The sequence below is a fragment of the Anomalospiza imberbis genome, chromosome 1, assembly GCF_031753505.1.
Source record: "Anomalospiza imberbis isolate Cuckoo-Finch-1a 21T00152 chromosome 1, ASM3175350v1, whole genome shotgun sequence".
NCBI lineage: Eukaryota > Metazoa > Chordata > Aves > Passeriformes > Viduidae > Anomalospiza > Anomalospiza imberbis.
Window position 1 is genome coordinate 128,786,409 of NC_089681.1, and position 19,359 is coordinate 128,805,767.

At 38.5% G+C, this 19,359-nt stretch overlaps 1 protein-coding gene across 3 annotated transcripts in view; it reads left to right on the forward strand.

The window, feature by feature from the left end:
* The window catches only part of CDK6 (cyclin dependent kinase 6), a 131,575-nt gene that overhangs the window by 53,190 nt on the left and 59,026 nt on the right, over positions 1 to 19,359 (forward strand). For all 3 annotated transcript variants that reach the window (XM_068210941.1, XM_068210962.1, XM_068210952.1), the window contains exon 4: positions 4,308 to 4,475. In XM_068210941.1, the coding sequence (XP_068067042.1) occupies positions 4,308 to 4,475 (168 nt within the window). The remainder of the gene's footprint in view (positions 1 to 4,307; positions 4,476 to 19,359) is intronic.

Below are 19,359 nucleotides of genomic sequence, written 5' to 3' on the forward strand. Positions count from 1 at the left end.
AGCCAGCTGGAGCTGAGCGTGTCTGGCAGGGCACAACCCCTGATGTCCCCTGGCTGCTGGTGCCTAGGCACTGACACTGAAACCAGCTCCATAGTTTCTTTTGTCTTTGAGCAGATCCTTGAATGTTTTGGTTGACAGCCATTCCATCCTCTTTTGGGTTAGGCAGGCAGAGTCCTCCAGAGAATCTGGCAGGTCTTAAACAAGCAGTAAGTTGGTGCAGATAATTGACAGATATTTTTCTTGGGAGTCAAGATGGTGGGTGACTGTTAAAGGATTGGAGTGGTATTTGGAAGCCAATAGCTTGGAAGGGATGTATGAATTAGATGGTGGAGGAGGGTTAAGAGCGGTCAGTGAAGCATAGAGTCAAGAGAGGGGATAGGACAACGTGGAGACGAAAATGTATAGGAAATCAGGGCTTTCTGTTCCTGCTGCCTGAGTCAGGAAGTACAAGCCATGAATATTGCCTTTGGCAGAGGCAGCAGAAGCAGCTGCTCAGCCTAGCCCAAGCCCAGCCCCATCCTCACAGATGACAGAGGAAGAATATGCAGGATATTTTTCTGAGTATTATTGAGACTCATGACATAATATGGTGTAGCTTGAAAAGTTCATCAGAATTTTGATGTCCTGGCATTCAGAGCTGATAAATTCAGTAAATGTCAGACTGAGCAATCAATACCTTATATGGTGGAACAAGCAGAGATGCAGCATTTCCGTAACAAATTTCTCTCCTGTTTTCATTATGAGACTTTTACAAAATTAAAGCTACATATATTCCTCTAAGGAAAGTGTACTTGTTCATTGCATCCCAAAATAGTTTTCAATTTTCAGTTTTCAGTTGAGTTACAGGTAAATATTTTATATTTGCACATAGATGGCATTGAAAATGTAACCTGAAAAAGAAAAAAAAAAGTAAACCTGTGATTGTCTAAAAGTAATTGCAGTGGGATAATGTGTGCATTTATCTTCAACTGAAGCAACAGCCAACTATCATAGGTTTTGTGATGGCAGAAATCTCTAATCTGAAACAACAGGCACATTCTGTGTCTTTGGTTGCAAACATGCAGTATCCAAAGAGCACTGATAAACATCAGTAGAGGTTTGATCATGACTCATTAGAGCTTGTTCCTTCAATCTCTGAAGACACAAAGGTTCTTGTTTGTTGCATAGGATTGATCGTTTTTCAATTAGCTTTTGAAATATGATTGTCCCTGTAATTCCAAAGTGTGGTATGCCTATCTGCCACAGAAATTTTCTTAGAGAAAAGCAGACATGGAAAAAACTAATCCTTGAGGCACATGAAGACTCTCCTGCAGTTATTTCTAGAACTTGGTAATTGAGATAATACTGGGTATTCGTCACTAATAAAAATGGATGCATTTCCGTTAGAGGAGTGAAATTATCTTGATTTAATTAGGTAGTGATCTGGCTTGTGCATGTTTACAGCCTTTATCCAATTTGCTAGCAAAGGTTAGTATCTTCTGATATTAGTAAGAGTGTCAAAGAAAGCACAGAGCCCAGACCCTGACTTAGGTTTCTTGCAAGTGGCTGACCAAGTGAATGAAATCATTTTCCAAAAGCAAGGCCTAATGGTTTTTGATTAGGCTTGCGTGCACAAAATTTTGAGCTGCTACATTTGTTATTCTTTATTTAAAGTTCATAATAATAAGCCTATGTTGTGATTTTGGCTTCTGCTGTGACTTGCTGAGAATTTAAAAACAGGGAATCACAAATAGCAAACTGTCTTTTTACATCCAAGTGCCCTTCTTCACACACACAAAACTTTGGGCTGTTCTTCCAGATAATTTTGAACTGAAATCTGTTAATACTTATCATAGAAAGTAATAAGTGTAATCAACAGTCCAACCTGAATATTGGTGAACAGCTTATATGAACTAACCCTGAATTTCCTGGAAGAGGAGATACGGCACTTTTTTCTCTCCAGTTGCTCTTCTTCTTTCTAACACCTTTTAAATTTACACTTTCCCAGTACATTTTTCTGCAGCATGTTTTATTTTTTGTGTGTGAAGAGAACTTCTGTAAATGATATTCATCTTTTGAGCCCAGTGGGTAGAGAGGAAGATATACCATTTTCCATTTTCAAATATTTTCTTTTTTTACCTGTGGCTGGAAGAAAACTCTGAATTTAGAACCTGAAAACATTGCTTGAATCTTGAAATGAGCAGAGCAGAATTGTGTTATGCTGAGCTTGAGGAAGAAAGTTGAAACAAAACCATCATCAGTTGTTGGAAAAAATATTCTTGATATGCTTGGTAACTGCCTGAATGAGTTTACAGAGTTAACAAATGAATAGGATACATAAATGTCACCAGAAAGGGACTTGTCAGGGTCTACTGACTAATACTTAAGTTCTTTAAATAATTTTCTTATTTGATACTAGGTCAACCTGGAATAAAAAATAAAAAATTGGCCCAAATTCAGTGAAACAACTAAGTTCATATTTAAAACAACCATATGCCTAAATGTTGTTGGCATGTTCTTCATGTCTGCAAGACTGATCCAAAGACTTTTGGGATTTGGTAAAAGTTAAAACAGCACAGAGCGACCAGATATGGCATACATTAATTCTACTGATGACTGAAACCTGCAGAGCTGTAGCCCAAGTTCTTACAAATTTCTGAAGTGCAAAAAAACTTGTGCAAATACAGGAGGATTCAATATAGTTTGTGTATTTCTTTTAAAGGTCCAAACCATATTATACCAGTTACCAAAATTATCAGTGCCCATTTTTTTTCTGGGGAATCAAAGGAAATAAAGGGTATCAGTTATCAGAAAATGGAGTTCTCAGTTCACCACCTTTCTTCAGAGGTGATAATTTAATTCTGTCACAGCATCCATAATTTCATGGTAAAATCTCTGTAATTGGGGTCTTCAAGTAAAAGCTGATTGCTTTATGAGCTGGCTGTATACAGAAATGACCTTGTTTTATCAGAGGTCAGGTGAGAGCTTCCAAACTTAATATCTAAATATTATATAATATTTTCTATATAAATGATCGGGAAACATTACAAGAAAGGAATAATTTTGTATTAAATTATTTAGCAATATCTCTAAAGTCTACCTTAAAAATGCATCCAACTTAACCAATATTATCAAGCTGAATGTTTTGAGCTATTTTTACACCCATGTTCAGATATAATTCGTTTTAGTAGTGTGCTTTGAATATTTACTTGCAACATGCCCGAGTCCACAGAGAAGAACAAAAGCAACCAACCTCAAGTTGTCCTTCTTCCCTTTTCTTTTTCATGCCATGCCCTTCTCCAAGATCATTCTGGTTGCTAACAACAGGATTGGAGGACACCCTGCTGCATGGCTTATGGAAAGGGTATATGTCACCAGCATGCACAGAACTGCAGTTACGTGAGCTCAAGTCAATTGCAAGCAGAAAATAAACTTCTTTGTCCATTTTTTTCCTTTCTTTTTGCAGCATTTTCTTGTAACTGCCTGTTCTACAAATATAATTTTCAAGTTGACAGTGTCCTTCTAATTTGGAATGCAGGGGATTTCTAGTATTTGGTTTTGAGTCTGCTGGTTCATTCTTTTCACATTACTAAGATTGTCAAAACATGAGTACAGATAAAATAGTTTCTTCAGCTGTGGAAATGTCATGGAAGATTGTATCACTATAACAAAACAGAAAGAAGAATCAGAATTATGATTATAACACAATATTATTATGATTATGATTATTGTTATTATTATGATTTCATCGAAAGGTAATTTCTATCCTATTCAGTAAATTCTATACAACAGGTTTTGCCAAGTGAACTTTTTCCCTCTAGAACATTAAATAAAATTAAATTTCCCATTTTAAAAGTTTTTCTGTTTGAAACAGGTCCTTGTGCCTGTTAAAATGAATGATAAAGTTTCACCATGGCAGGGCAAAGCGTAAGCTGGTGAGAATACAAAGTGGCATGTGGTTTAAAGTTAAGAGCAAAAAACTGCTATGTATTTTTCTTACTTGGACAGTATTCTTTTGAAGTTGTCCAGGGATTTAGAAACATACTTTTGCTACTTTTTAAAGTATATAGATTAATCTTTATACTACTGTTAATCAACCTCAGATAATTCAACTAGAAACCATACATTAATTCGATAAGGACATGGGTTCAATTCCATTCGTTCCAGCAACATCCTGTGCATTTTATATTAATAGTTGGGTTTATCTCCTGTGCACATATTTAAGTCAATATTTATTAAATTAGTTTTTCAGATTATGACAGGGGATTTACTTGTTTGCCTGCCACCTTGTCTTGATAAATTCATATTGATTTCTTCTTTATATATAGGATATGATGCTTCAGCTGTTTCGGGGACTGGATTTTCTGCATTCGCATCGTGTGGTGCATCGGGATCTGAAACCCCAAAATATCCTTGTAACCAGCAATGGGCAGATAAAGCTAGCTGACTTTGGCCTTGCACGAATCTACAGTTTTCAGATGGCTCTTACCTCAGTGGTAAGTTTCTGAAGGCTTTTATTTTTCTGTTAGCATAGCAGTGTGAACCATGTCTGCAACTGAAGTTACTTGTGTCTCTGGAAACAATTGCTTTCCAGCCAGGATTGAAGTTGTGGTGATTACATTGTACAAATAATCGGTTACTGACTACTGGCTCTAAATTCAATTCCATCCTGACTGATTACAGAGGGATAAGTATGTGTTAGTTTTCTGAAACTCCCATCAGTCAAGCTTCTGTAGTGATGCTGACTTCCTGTGTAAAATAAGTCAGACAGGTATGGTTAAAGTTTCTGAAGTATCCATTTTAAGATAAAGCTCTTGCTGAATCCCATGTATTTTGCCTGAAAAACGTCCACAGATACTTGTGAAAATGCCACACCATCGTGCTCTGATTTTCCACCTCTGTGAATATGCACTTCCTTCCATATGTTACTGAATTATTCTAAATAGGGTTGTGCTGGAGGAAGCTCAATAGACCTGGCAGCCAAAATCACAGCTGTTTCCCAAGCTAGCTGTTAAAGACGACCCCCAGTATCATCAGGTCTCCTGACACTGTTGCCCCTCTCCCACCAGCTCTTCTGGTTGTCCTTGGCTCAGACATGAGCTCACTCGCGGATTTAGCTCTCTCCTCCATTAATGCTGGAGAAACCCTGCCAGCTCCTTGCTTTTTGACCCATTTCCATGCTTGCTGGCTCTGCCCCCAGAATCAGGTGCTGTAGCTTTGCACAGCATCTCAAGACCATATTGAGGAGCTGCCATGCTGTGTGCATGTTGGTATCTTTGGGGTTTGTTGCCCACTCATGAATTTTTTGTCTCCTTTTTCTATTCTGAGTATCCCAACTGCCATGACAGTAACTCTCACAATAAAGACAGAAAAGGCAGAACTGCTGAAAAGAGAAAGTGAAAGGATCCACTTTGCATTTTACACCATATTGTAAAAATTACCTGGCTCATGTTGATAAGAAGCAATTTGTTCTCATTGTTAGTTTGTGCAAGGGTCTTCCCATTGTCATGTGATGTAACTATGGACATCTGGCTTCAGAGTGAAGGAAGGCAGGAAGCAACAGAAAATTACATCATCTTGCTAAACGTAGGGAAGTATCCTTTTCATATAAAACACATGTAAACTTGTGTTTTAGGGCTAGTTTTTTTCATTGCCTGTAGGATGTAGTCTAATACAAAGGTGAAAGAATCTGGATACTGGGAAGATTCGTCATGTAACTCAAAGCAGAAGAGGAGGAGAGGAAAATTCTTCCTGAATTGCTCTTATTTTGTTTCCCAGCTACTAGTCAGTGGCAGCTTCAATGAGTGTTTCTGTTGATGCATAAAATAATTTAAGGTAAAATTGCAGAATGTTACCAGGTTTTCAGCAGGACATTTTTGAAAAGTTCTGCATGAAATAAGGAAAAAATACCTACAGAACTGAGCAGGAGTTTTTCCATGACCATGTAGCCTTCTTAGGAAGGAAGTTTAAAACCCCCAGAAATCTACCACAGCAAAACCGAACACTGCCAGGATTGGTTTGCAAAGTACGTACATTTGCTCAAGTGTCTAATACTTGCATGCTAGAAATCATGTGTTAAAACCCATGAGCTGGTACTCTTGGCACTGCTGTGAACAAGAGATGTTCAGCATAAGGGATTATCCACATGCAAGTTTGTACTGTGCTCAGATAAACATCCAAGTGTCATTGCAGCTAAGCTAAAGAGTATTAAAATAGTTGGGTTTTTCTGTGATCAAGGACAAATCAAGTTTATGGGCAGAGATGTAAGTAAAAACAGACAAAACCAGCTATGACATTGGTCTTCTTAAGTTAAAAAATTAATAGTTTAGAAGTTAAGTTAAAAGCTTTTTAAAACAGTTTTCAACATCTTTGAAATAAACTTGTGTCTGGGTATGTAGGAAACTATAGAGGTATGTTGCTTAGAATATGATAAATGTGGTATGGTTTTAAGTGTCAGCCTTCACTACTCCTACAAACTGATTGCAGGTTAGAAAATTTTATTAAATGTGTTTTAGCTGTCAATTTTCCTTTTCTGATTTTAACTTCTACCTTTGGCTAGCTGCTTACATGTGCAAATGCTGCTTTGTTTTTACCTCCATTGAAACTTAGTACAGGAAGCACAGCTAAACAAAACAGCTCCAAACCCCCAAACTTCTGTTTTTTAAACATAAAGACATTCTTGACTTTACTATCCCAAAAATAGCCTAAATTGCAGTTATTCACCAAGCAAGGAGTAAACTTTCATGGACTTCAGCAAGACCAGCTTGTTTTGAAGCGTTTGCAGAAAAAAAGTGTTGCATTATAAAAGACAGAATATACCTATACATATATCAACTAATAAAAGTCACAGCTTGCAAAGATTTGCTTTGGATAGTGATAGTGCAGACAGCCCAGTGATAAAAGACTATCATTGTGATCAATACAAGGGCTCTGCAGCATTTCCTTCAGAGGAGAAGCTTACTGCAAGATAAACTACAAGAATCATCTTTTGAAGTATTTGAGCATGCCCAAGATGCATCCTCATTCATTGCTCACAAAGAAACTCTTCAGACAGGACAAAAAGAGCTTGCCATGAAAGTAGCCCAGTAAAAACTGATCCAGCCCAAGTGCTGTGGGTGCAGCAAATGGCAATTTCAAAGCAGTCTCTCTCTAACAGCTGGTTATTCACACAATACTAAAGAATCCTTCTGGCAGACTGGTAGTCCAGGCATATTGCTGTCATTTAAAGAAACATCTTGATATTTCTGTCAGTGAATGAATGAATGAATAAAAAATTGAAACTAAGATTACGCAGGCTGGGGGGGCAGGGTGGAGATCACTGCTCCCAGCTGTGTTCAGACAGACCTGATAGGAGTCTGAAATAACAGCACTAGGAAGAATGAGGTTGGGTGGGGGTGTCTGAGCTGGTGGGTTACAGGGCATGCTTTTGGTTTCGTGCAAAGTTAGACTCTTTTCCAAGTGTTGGTCTTGGCCCTTGGAGAAATTTTGAATAGGCTTTGTGATAACAGAGAAGCTCCATAGGACAGAGGAGATAGATTGATGTAACTGTAATTTTAGAGTTGGATAGCAAAAGCTAATGAAGTGTCACATTTTTCCTGGTGCAGAAAAATGAATGCTCAGTTCTAACTTTCTCTGGGCAAAGGAGCATTTGGGTGTCTGGAAAATCTGAAATTGTGTTATCAAAAAGGAATAATCCATTTATCTATTTCTGATGACTTTTGACTGCATTAAAGAAAGGAAATGAAGCTGAATCATGGCATACAGGCATGTTAAATGAGATAAGTGCATGCAGTTGTGATCAGAGCATCTAGGTGGAGCTGAGGCTATCCAGCTCTTAAAACCTGGCCTGTATCAGGATCTTGAGTGAAACTGGCAAAATGTTAGTGTTCGTAACACACTTATAATGCTTTCTTTGAAAACATGCATGCTTTACCTTAGATGTCAGCACACTGAGGGGATTTTTTTCCCCATGAAATGCCAACAAAATTGGTTTATGTCTTCCTTTAAAAAAAAAACCATTTGTTTTCAGATTTACCCAACACAGAAGGGAAAATACATCACTTTTTCTGCTGATGCTGTAAGTTGTTGAGTACTAGACCCAACTAAATAGATTTTCTGAAGAGAGGACACAAAATATTCTGCAGTTACTTTCAGTAAATCATTTTAGATTATGCTGGGATTTTATTTGAGTATTTCTTCAGGATAAAAACTTTCCATCCATTTCTGGCAGTCACTTCAGCACAAATGGTTTACATGTCACATCATGCAAGAACTTGGATTTCATTTTGTTGGTACAGTAGCAAGGGAGCATAAAATAATTTTCACTAACGGGGCTTACTTTGTAAAAACAAATATGTAAGTTAGTTACAGCAACAAAACCAAAAAATGACAGAAAACTCTCTTCCAAAGAGGAATGAGTACTTCTCTGTTTCCTGCCCACTGTTGCATTGTAATTTTCCAGTAAATGCTCTCTGTTAGTAAATAATGTAAATGTAAAGGATTGTCAGAGGCAATATGATTGATGAGAACCCAGACAAAGAAATGTTTTTGCTTTGCCTTGGTTTTTGTTGGTTTTTTCCTCTTTTTTTATGGACACCTCTCCTGAGTCTCTTGCAGTGCAGCTTTAACCTGAGATCCATTGAGGATCCCTAAATGGACCTGATTCAGCAATCTGTTTAAAGCTCCCAGTGACCATCAGACATCAGAGGACACCTATGGAAATTAAGCAAGCACCTGCCACTGGTTAAACTAAGTGTTAAAGAGTGCCCTAATGAAATCAGTACAAATCACTACAGTGATAATTGATTTTATCTCATGCATGATTTAAGATCATAACGCTTCCCCCTCTGATTGGTGGAAGTTGCACTGTTTTGGTGTGCCCTTCACTGTTGTGGGGAAGCACATCATCTGAGGGCTGGGCCCTCATCTCCAGTTCTTTCATTATGGTGCCTTTGTCTAGTCCACCCAAATGTCCCTGAAAAGGAAAACGAGACACAGTCAGTCATCTGGTGGATCAAAATAAGTGGGTTTGAGCTTGTCAGTGCTGCTCCTGAGAGTTTGTGGCTATTTAGAAGTGCAGTAAGATAAAAATTTTTGTCTTATTTAAGGAAAATCTGTCTTCCCTGCTAATACACAGTTCTGCATCAAAAGTCCATGTGTCTGGCTTTGTGAAAAAAATTTGTGAATTTTTGTAATACTTTAACATCTGGTGGGATCTTTATTGCATCCTCCCAACACCCTCTAGGAAGGTTATTTCCATCACATAAATTGAGTCATTTATCTCCTGAGTCATCTTAAGAACAAAAATCATTATTGGCACGTTGACTGTAAGGTCTGCAGATAACTAAAAACATTTTAAGATACATTTATGATGCCTTGACTAAGAAGACCAAGATTTATATGAAAATAACCATGACAAAACAGATTGTTCAATGTCACAATATTAACCAAAGGGCAGTATGGAAATACACATTAAAAAAGTTAGGAAATTAGAAGTTTCTTATTCATCTATATTATAATCAAATAATTTTCAAAACCAACTTAATTTTTGTTGCCCATCAGAAGAACCTTTACATTTTTAAGGCTTGCCTGGAAGAGTTGTAGTAGCTGCTCTCACAAAGACAGGGGATTTATGACAAGGTTGTTACTTCCAGAGACGTGTTCTAGAAATAATCTACCGGTGCTGTTTCACAATGGCAGTAGATGTAACATGTCTGCTGCTGCAGAAAGGGTGGCCTTGCTTCTGACTGCACACTTCCATCACTTCCCTTTCTTTGGCATTGCTGGTTGCTCCCTTGCAGTCTGACTGAAAATGAACCCTGTATAAAGTAGTTACTAATTTCCAGGTGGCTTAGTAGATGCAAATCACTGTGTGGCCACAAAAGTGAAAGCACAGACACACGGGGGAGGGTGAGCAGAAAGATGGGGTCATCCACTCCTTAGACACCACCATCTTAGATTTGTTGGAGTCAGTTATGAAAACACATCTGAAGTGTTCAGCTGAGGCCTCGAATAACTAAAGTACCTCTAAGGCAGAAATGTTTTTCAAAACCTTGCAGCTCATGCTCATTTACACTGTTCTGAAGGTGTTAGGTGAACCAGTCAGCTGGTTCATTTAAGGCTATTATTGTGTCTGACTGTAACAAAACTTGTAAGGGCATCTGTATCAGTGTTTGAAGTATTTTTTACCCCCACAGTGCCAAGACCTGCATTCAGTGCTCTGTGCTGTTCCTCTGCAGCTGATGCCAGGACTCACCCTTGAGACCTGTTAAGAATGCAGGGAATGCAGCCCTCTGCTCTGATTCAGACCCAAGTTTATCATGAACCACAAAAATCCTATCTTTTAATCTTTCAAAGTAAATTATTTCACAGTAAACAAGCAAATTGGCTTCACATGAGAATATTTTCTGTGCCCTTTTCCAGAAAACCCCTTTCCAAAGCTGCAGAGATTAGAATATGTGATGTGTGAGGACAGAGGTTGTCCACACTGAGCTGAGCATGTTTTGCATCCCTGCAGCTGCGCCTGTGCAAGCCTGCAGAATAAATGTACCTCATCCTGGTGAAAGAAAAAAGGAAAAGAAGTGCAACTTTGAGTGCAGTTTGTATCAAAACAAAGGAAGTTTCTGCTGGGCTGGACCAAAGGTTGACTATGTGCTCTGTCAAAGGGTGATGTTTAAGAGAGGCTGCTTAGGAGGGAGAGAGGAAAAAGCTCTCAGCAATTAGAAATGTACCAATTTCCATTGCTAGAGCTTGTGTCTAGATCATTGGCTAATAAAATTACTGAAGTACCCATCTTTCATAAACTAATCTGCTTACTTTTTGAACCATTTCTACTCTGAGATGCAGTTTACTTCAGCAGTATTTTGTTTTAAATCTGACACCTGGAATTACTTAGGTTCCTCTTAATTCTGCTTTTCTGAGGCCTTGCCTTTTCACCTCAGGGTGAAATTTGGTGTCATTTTGCAACAGCACAGTTCCACTGGTGCAAGAAAAATGTACTCAGTGGAAATAGGCCTTCACATGTTGATGTGAAGATAAAATTGCATTCTCTCTTCTCTTCTCTTCTCTTCTCTTCTCTTCTCTTCTCTTCTCTTCTCTTCTCTTCTCTTCTCTTCTCTTCTCTTCTCTTCTCTCCTCTCCTCTCCTCTCCTCTCCTCTCCTCTCCTCTCCTCTCCTCTCCTCTCCTCTCCTCTCCTCTCCTCTCCTCTCCTCTCCTCTCCTCTCCTCTCCTCTCCTCTCCTCTCCTCTCCTCTCCTCTCCTCTCCTCTCCTCTCCTCTCCTCTCCTCTCCTCTCCTCTCCTCTCCTCTCCTCTCCTCTCCTCTCCTCTCCTCTCCTCTCCTCTCCTCTCCTCTCCTCTCCTCTCCTCTCCTCTCCTCTCCTCTCCTCTCCTCTCCTCTCCTCTCCTCTCCTCTCCTCTCCTCTCCTCTCCTCTCCTCTCCTCTCCTCTCCTCTCCTCTCCTCTCCTCTCCTCTCCTCTCCTCTCCTCTCCTCTCCCCTCCCCTCCCCTCCCCTCCCCTCCCCTCCCCTCCCCTCCCCTCCCCTCCCCTCCCCTCCCCTCCCCTCCCCTCCCCTCCCCTCCCCTCCCCTCCCCTCCCCTCCCCTCCCCTCCCCTCCCCTCCCCTCTCCTTTCTCCTTCACTTAATAAGATACAGTAGATGTTAGTAATGGTACAGTACTGCATTAGAAGTTTCAAAGAAATATCTGGTGAACAGACTGTAGGATGTAGAACTGACTTTAGAAGGAACAGGCCATGCTTAGTCTGCTAAAAAATCAGGGCAGAAGTTGTAAAAGAGAGAAAGGAAGGGAGAAAATTACTACTGTGTATTTTCTCTATATTATAAAAGAGCATCCTGCTTTTGTGTGACCATATTTCTGTCTCCTGTTTTCAGATGTAAAAATATGTGGTGCATTTCCCCCACCCAGTAATTTACATCTTCTTTGTACTATTTTTCCATTGATTTAAGTGGCTCTGTTTTTACATCTACTCCCAGAGATAATTGAGTAGGTTGGATTGTAAAAACAATTTGATTGTTTGACAGGATCTCTCCCTGTGTATTTACAAAACTGTTCCCACATAATTTCAATCTGTCCTGAAGCACTAAAATACAGCCTCAGGTTATGTTCTTATCAGAGCACATAGAATAAGCAGGCATGGGCCTGTTTGATACTTGAATGTGAGACATCCAAAGCAAGAGGAGCAGACCAAGTAGCATACTGTCCTTGGAGCTCCTGCTACTCCAGACTGAGGGTAGGCATCTGTACAGTGCTGACAGAAATACTCTTAGGGCTTAATGTGTAATACGAAAGAGTTGTTGGCACTTCTTTCCAGTGGCAGGGAAGTAACTGTAAATGTTCTCTTCACACTGACCAAAGTCTTGCTGTAGGAGGCTTTTCTAATTGAGAATTCCCTTGTACAGGTATAGCCCAGGAAATTCCTCTTAGCCTAACAATATTTAGTACTTGTTCAGCATTGCTGGTGTGGAAATCTTGAGCTCAGAAGGAGAAGAGCTGAGAAATCATCTAGTCCAGTGAAACAAGTAAGATTGTTCTCTGTTGCATTTCTAATGTTTTGCCCATAACTTTATTGTGCCTAGAAAAAGGGTTTCCATCACTTCCCATGGGAGCCTGTTCAAAAACTTCTATATAATCACTTTCAGAAAGTTTCCTTGATGTCCATCCTTCAATGTCCCATTCTTAATTTAACTCCTTCATATTCCTTGTTATTATATGCTAAATAGTAGCAGATGACCAGTACCTTGTATTTGCATTATAGAGGTCAGTTACCTATAGTTATAATACATTCATCCTTGCAAAATGTGGTAAGATAAATCATTTGATGAATAGTGGAAGTATAATTAGCCTTAGATTTTCCATATTTCAGTAAATTACAGGGCACCAAATAATTAAACTAGATTTCTCTAGATTTCCCATTTTCAGCATTTCAGTGGATAAATCCAGAGGAAGATATGCTACACTAAAAGATTTACTGAGCTACAAGATTAATTCCTCCGTTTTGGGACCTTACAAAAGGCTTGGTAGCAAGCTGTAGAGATCACATATGGACTATGAGTTGTCATTTAGATGCATGAAAAGAGCATATGAAAATGTAGACTATTACATGTAGGATAATTTGTAAGAAATAATAAAATACTGATGCCACAACACAAATTAGTTGATCAGACCTCATCTAGAATACTGTGAGCTGCTCAGTTTCTCTGTGGCTGAGATATGTTTTTGGAGAAGACCAGTCGTTGGGAAGGACAGATTTTTTGTAACAATCAGAGAAAGAGGGACACTCTTTCTCTGAGGCAAGAAGAATCTGAATTACTTTAACAAAATGAATCATAGCAGCAAATACAATTGATGCCAAAAAATGTCATCAAAGTCCCAGATAGTGAGAACATGTTAAAGAAACAGTGATGGCATGAGAACAAGTTAATTTAAAGTAACTTATATAACTTCAAATAAATAACTTTTGTCAGGAAGTTAGAAAACAAGTAGTGAGATTCTGAAACATCCTACAGTAGGGCCACTGCAGGCAAGAAATATAAATAACTTTGAGAGGGAGTATGGTGAATTTCTGTGATGCAAGTTGGCAAATTTTGATAACTGTGGTAGTTTGTTCCAGTTCCATATCTCTGTATTTGCCCCTTCAAGATTTGATGTGCATTATATAGTCAGCTTTTTCAGAAATGCACTTCATGACCTCCACTCGTCATGGAAACAGCTGTTAGCAGGCCAGAGGGATTGGCATAAATGTCAAAGCCAAATTCATTTTCCAAAGAAAGAACTCATGAAACTTTATTAAGATGAGACAGAGCAAATAATGGAGATGGTCTTCAAAACCAGAGGAGGCTACAATTTAAATAAGGGCTATGAAAGAACAAAAAGTTAAAATGAGATGTAAAAGAGATACCTTTCACTAAAGAAGCAAAAATACAACCAGGTAAGGATGAAAGATGATCTGAAAGCAAGAATTGAATCCTTATTGGGACAGCAAATTGAAAAGTCCAGATGGAGTAATGTTCAGATTGGTTGTAATGTTCCCCATCTGGAAATGGGATGATCCTGGCAAGTCACATCAATAAATGATAACCAACCTGGTCAGACCTTCCTTGAAACAAAGGATGACAGAAAAGCTTGGATAAACTTGGAAGTCATTAACAAAAATAACCTTCAAAAAGGACTTGAGCAGAAAAATCAGCATATGCAAGTAAGCGGGAGCATAGAGTACTGTGGAAGTAAACACCTGGACCTAAAAATGAACCCATCAGGAGACCCTTTATAATTTTGTTACTTCTTGTGCATCCTGTAGACTTACTTTTTTCCAGCTCAAATAATAGAAATGCCTAGTGAAGATCCCAGGGAAGCTTATTTCAGCATTGTACACTACATGTATGGTGAGGAAAAGGAGCAGAAAGGAGACTTCTGGTAACCTTTCTAAGCAGCCCAGCCTTGTCAGCACTTCAGCATTTATACTTGGCCTCAGCTGCTCAGGTCCACTATAAGGCCATGATATAATATGTCAAGGACAGCCATCAATTCAAGCAGGATTGGGTACTGAAAGCTTCAGAGAGGAAGAAGAGAGAGACACCCAAGGACACTGGCATTCTTACAACACACAGATACCACAGAGGCTGACAGTGATGGGGGTTTGTAGTCAAGGTAAAGCAAAGAAGCCTAAAGCACTCTGGGGATTTGTAGAATTTTCCATGGAGATGGAATGTTTTCTTATTGAAAGGAATCAGAAGATGATACAGTTAGAAACTGCTTCTATTTTATTATATTTATTTTTATTTCTATTTTATTCTATTTTATTATATTAATTATAATTCTTTTCCCATTGTCTTTTAAACATAGAACAGTTCTATGTTTAAAAGACAATGGAAAAAGAGACTCTGATCAGATAAACTACATTTGTTTGTAAGTAGTAAAAATACTAGGGTTTATAAAACAGGAAAAAGTCAGGTAAGGGCCAAGATTAAGAAATAATTCAGTGGAATATAAGTGTCATGAAAGACGACTGCAGAATGCTTTTCAAAAGTACAAAACCAGACAGGACATCTTAGTATATATCAAAAACTCCCAGTATAGTTCAGTAAATTGCACCTGACTGGAAGTCAGACCTTGGAGGTACAAGCAGGGATTTGAGTTTCTCTTTAGGGCTATCAGAGGAGTGGCAGTAGTTGAAATTGGTCTAATAAAATGCATAACTGGTTCTATGAAATATGCAAAACTGTTATAAATTAGTTACTGAATGAGACATGCCAAAAAATTAAGCATGAGATTTCTTAAAGGAGATTTGAATAAACAAGGAGATCTGAAGATAAAACTTACGAGGGTTCTAAAATACACAAAATTGTTGTCCACTGCAGAAGTCTATAGAATTCAAGTGTGAATCAGAACAGCTAAAGGAGCAAAATTAACCATTTCATTGGATTTTGCTATTTCTGTAATGAATGCAAGGAAAACTTGTTCTACAGATGCAGTCTATGAAAATACCCACTAAACTTGTGATCAGCATGGAAGAGCTGATCTGTGGATAATTCATTTGCAGTCAGCAAGCTGTTCTGCTCTCCAGGGCAACTATCATAATGACATCGGCATCTTGGTAGTAGCTTTCCAGTAAAGAAAAAAATAATTAAAAAATAGAATGACTGCATAGTATTTGAAGACTCAGTACATTTTTGCTTTTAAAGTTAAGAGTGATTTGAAACAGGCTCAGAGTTTTCATCATTTACTGGGCCTGAGTGACAAAGAACAGATGATAAAAACCAAAGCAAACTAACATTAAGAAACACAAGCAATTAATCTACTAAGCACAGAAACAGGAGAAAACTGATGCAAAAAATGGGAGGGAAAACAACCACCTGCAAGTTCATGCTGATTGAGTTCTGAGGTCATGTTGTGGATTTAAATGAGGAATAAGGAGAGTAGAGACTTTCTGATTAGGAAGCAGGAGATATTTTTTGATTTAACAGTGATATAGGTTGTACCATGTGGGCCCCAAATGCAAGATTGTAACCATGGAAACCTGCCATGTAAACAGCTAGTTCATTGTTCACTGGCAGGACAGAAGAAATAAGTTTTGAAGAATTATGTAGAGAAAGAGATGTGCTTTCAGCTAGTTCTTTGGTTTTACCCTTAGCTATGATTCAGAAATGACTGCACCATATTTTTTATGGCTATTATCATCCATAATTAATACCCTTATCTTATAAGAATTGTTTATTACAGTGAATAAATAGTACCCTTAATGCTGTACTACTTGCTTTTCACCTTAAATGTTATAAGTATATAGTGTCAAGCAAGTCCAAAGGATGGGGGGAAAAGTACACTATCAAAAAAACTTAGGAGGCAATTCAGAACAAGAGTTCTTTGGCTGGGACAGGAACAGTTGAGTAGCTAGTGGAAAAGTCCACAGTATTTCTTTCTCCTGTACTGCACAGATTCTTCTGCTATACTTAGGGTAAATGACCCGGTTTTGGAAGAAACATTTTTAACAGCATTATTCCTAGCACAAAGGATCTGAAAAATTATATATTCTTTTCTGCAGAAGAGGAGGGAAAATGCTTAGTGGATGGTGAAATGCTTCCAAAAGAGATCTTTTACTTTGCACACACAATCTGTGACTGGGGGAGTTTCCACTGAAAACAAGAAACTTGCAGCTCTACAGAACTGTCAACTCCACAGCCACTCGCCTGTACTGGACATTAGAGAGCATTTATTTATGCATATCAACATTGCAAAATTATTTGAGCTGAAAAGCTGTATAAGTTAACAAGAGTCAAAGTTTTTAATTTTCACTGATGGAAATATTTTTTATGAGTTCTTCTTTCTTCACCTATCACTTTTCAAAACCCTTTCAGAACTGTTTCTGTTCATACTGGGTACAAATCCTAGAGCTTACAGTTCCATGGAAGTATTGACTCAGAAACGTCACAAGTTTGGATGATGATCATATCTTACACCACTCAACAAAATCCAGACATTTAGAGCTGCATAAATCTCTACAGTATCTTCCCTGTCATTTGTATGAGAGAAAGTTTGAGAACAGGACAGATTGAGCACCTTGGTGAAGTTCTGATTGCAAGTGCAACATTAAGTGGAATGATGAAAAATACATTGGCAAAAAAAATCCATCCTCAAAAGATTTTTATATTCCCTTTTCATGTAGTTTACAGAAGGATGGCTGTTCATGGCTTACCTACTGGGGCAGCTGGAATGATCCTCTGCTCTATGAGAAGCTTCCAGACAAGAGCATTATGATACATGAGATGAAAAGTTTTTTTGGCATGTGGAATTTAAAATTGTCTTTGGATAACACAGTGATGTTACCAGATGGTAGTAGTCTGCTAAAGATGAGATACAAAATCTACAAGGAGTGTGGAGAAACATCAGGTGATAACTACAGGTATCAGTGAAAGAAAGATTCAGCTATGCTTATTGAACTGTTCCACATTTTTGGACTGGGAAATCCCTTCTTAACGTAGAGGAAGAATTTTATTCAGTGGAGGGCGTGGAGAAAATTAAAAACAAGTGCAGAATATGTACACCATGGTTATACAGCCACAAAGTAGCTTCCTAAAAGAAGAAGAAAGAGGATTCAACTTGCTACTGAGCTGTATTGCTGAGAGCCACAGTGCAGCACACAGCTACTGACCTGTTTGGATCTGAGTGGGGAAGCCCATCAGGCAATGCTAGATGGTAGAAGTAGGCAAGTTTTTGAGGCAGCTGAAGGTAAACAAAGCAAGGAACCAAGAGGTTCTAACAGTAGCAGACTGTTGACAGAGATTCTGTCTGACAGTAGCAGACATTGTAATTGATGCCTTGTGAAGGCTGACCTAGGACAGAGACTAGACTGAGTTAAAGAATAAAGTAGGTATTTATTAGAAGACCTCAGTGGATCCACCTTGGGCAGCTCAACCCAAAATGGCCACAAAATGCATGACCAGTCACAGGAGCTCACACTTCTATAAGTTTAGGTCCATTAGCATATTGGAGCTAATTGTCCAATTACAGCCCCAGCCCATGAAGTCCCACCCTTCTTGTTTTCTCTCTTTGGTCCATCGTTGTTTATGCTCTTGGGCCTGAGATCTGGATCGGCTGGCCTTGGGTCCCCAGCTGGAGAAGGAATTGTTTTGTCTACCTATTCTGTGAAGGGAGCTTACTATCCCCTAATATGAAGCCTAGACTTACACACTAAAGCAGAATAGGATCTGAAAAATATAAAAGCTAAAACCTGAGGTATCATAATGAGTTGATTCTTCACTAGTTACAGGATCCCAGGCAAGCTGCAGACAAACGTAAGGGAAAATTTATGTCTGCAGTTTTGAAGCTTTTCATACAAAACAAGAGTTCAGCTGTATATCTTTGTGGATCAGCACAAAAGGGATTGGAAGCAGCATCTAATATTCATTCTGATAGCATATAGAAGTCATTGAACCTGTAGTGTGCCTCAGCTTTTATTTTGTCTAGGTATGAGCTAATAATCTACATTTGCGTCATATACACTGCATGGATCTGCAGGGACCATGGTTTGCCTTACAGGAATCAGATGATGAGCTTTCCTCTTTCTGAGGAAATACTGGTGGGAGGAGCAATGGGAAGCAGTGCATAAATGCAGACTCTAAAGTCACAGTCATCAACAGGAAAATATACAGCAAAATGCTGAGAAAGCTGAGAGCTTCTGGGTGGAGTACTTGAAATAAGTCCTAGAGGAAAACTATATCCTCCTCTTTGATTTTTTCAGGAGAACAGGACTTTCTGCACTTTTTTATTGAATAAAATAAATGCATGACTTCCATCATCATTTCACATCTTCTTGCCCCTCCTCACCTCCCCTGTAAAAATAAGTAAGTTCCCTATTTTGATTAAATTTTCAGGCAAAAGATATAAATTAATACAGCCTGAGGATGTTGTGACTAAAAAATAGGGAAAGTTTTGTATATGAATACATTGTGAAAAGACATATATGAGAGATTTTGAATTTTTTTTGATTGGTTGGAGGGAGAGGGGTAGTATGTATTTAGTTTGCTCTGCTGGAAACAAATTATAATCAAGCACACTTTCCTGTACTATGTTTTTAAACACATTCAGTGTGAATATTTGAGTTCATTTCTTCTAATATTCCATAAGAATAATATCTTCTTCTTATGTCCATTTGAGGCAGAGCAGTTTTGGCTACCTTGCAAGTGCATTACTGATCGCTTCAAAGAGTGTGTTCCACCACTGGTGCTGTAATTCTATTGACAGTACATCTCAGAAAAGAAGATGTAGCTGATGCCTTTTAACCCCGTTTCATCTGCATGTACAACTTTCCATGCAATTCTTCAAAGTTCTGCTTCACACTGTATTTGCAAGGACAGAAACAATCAATT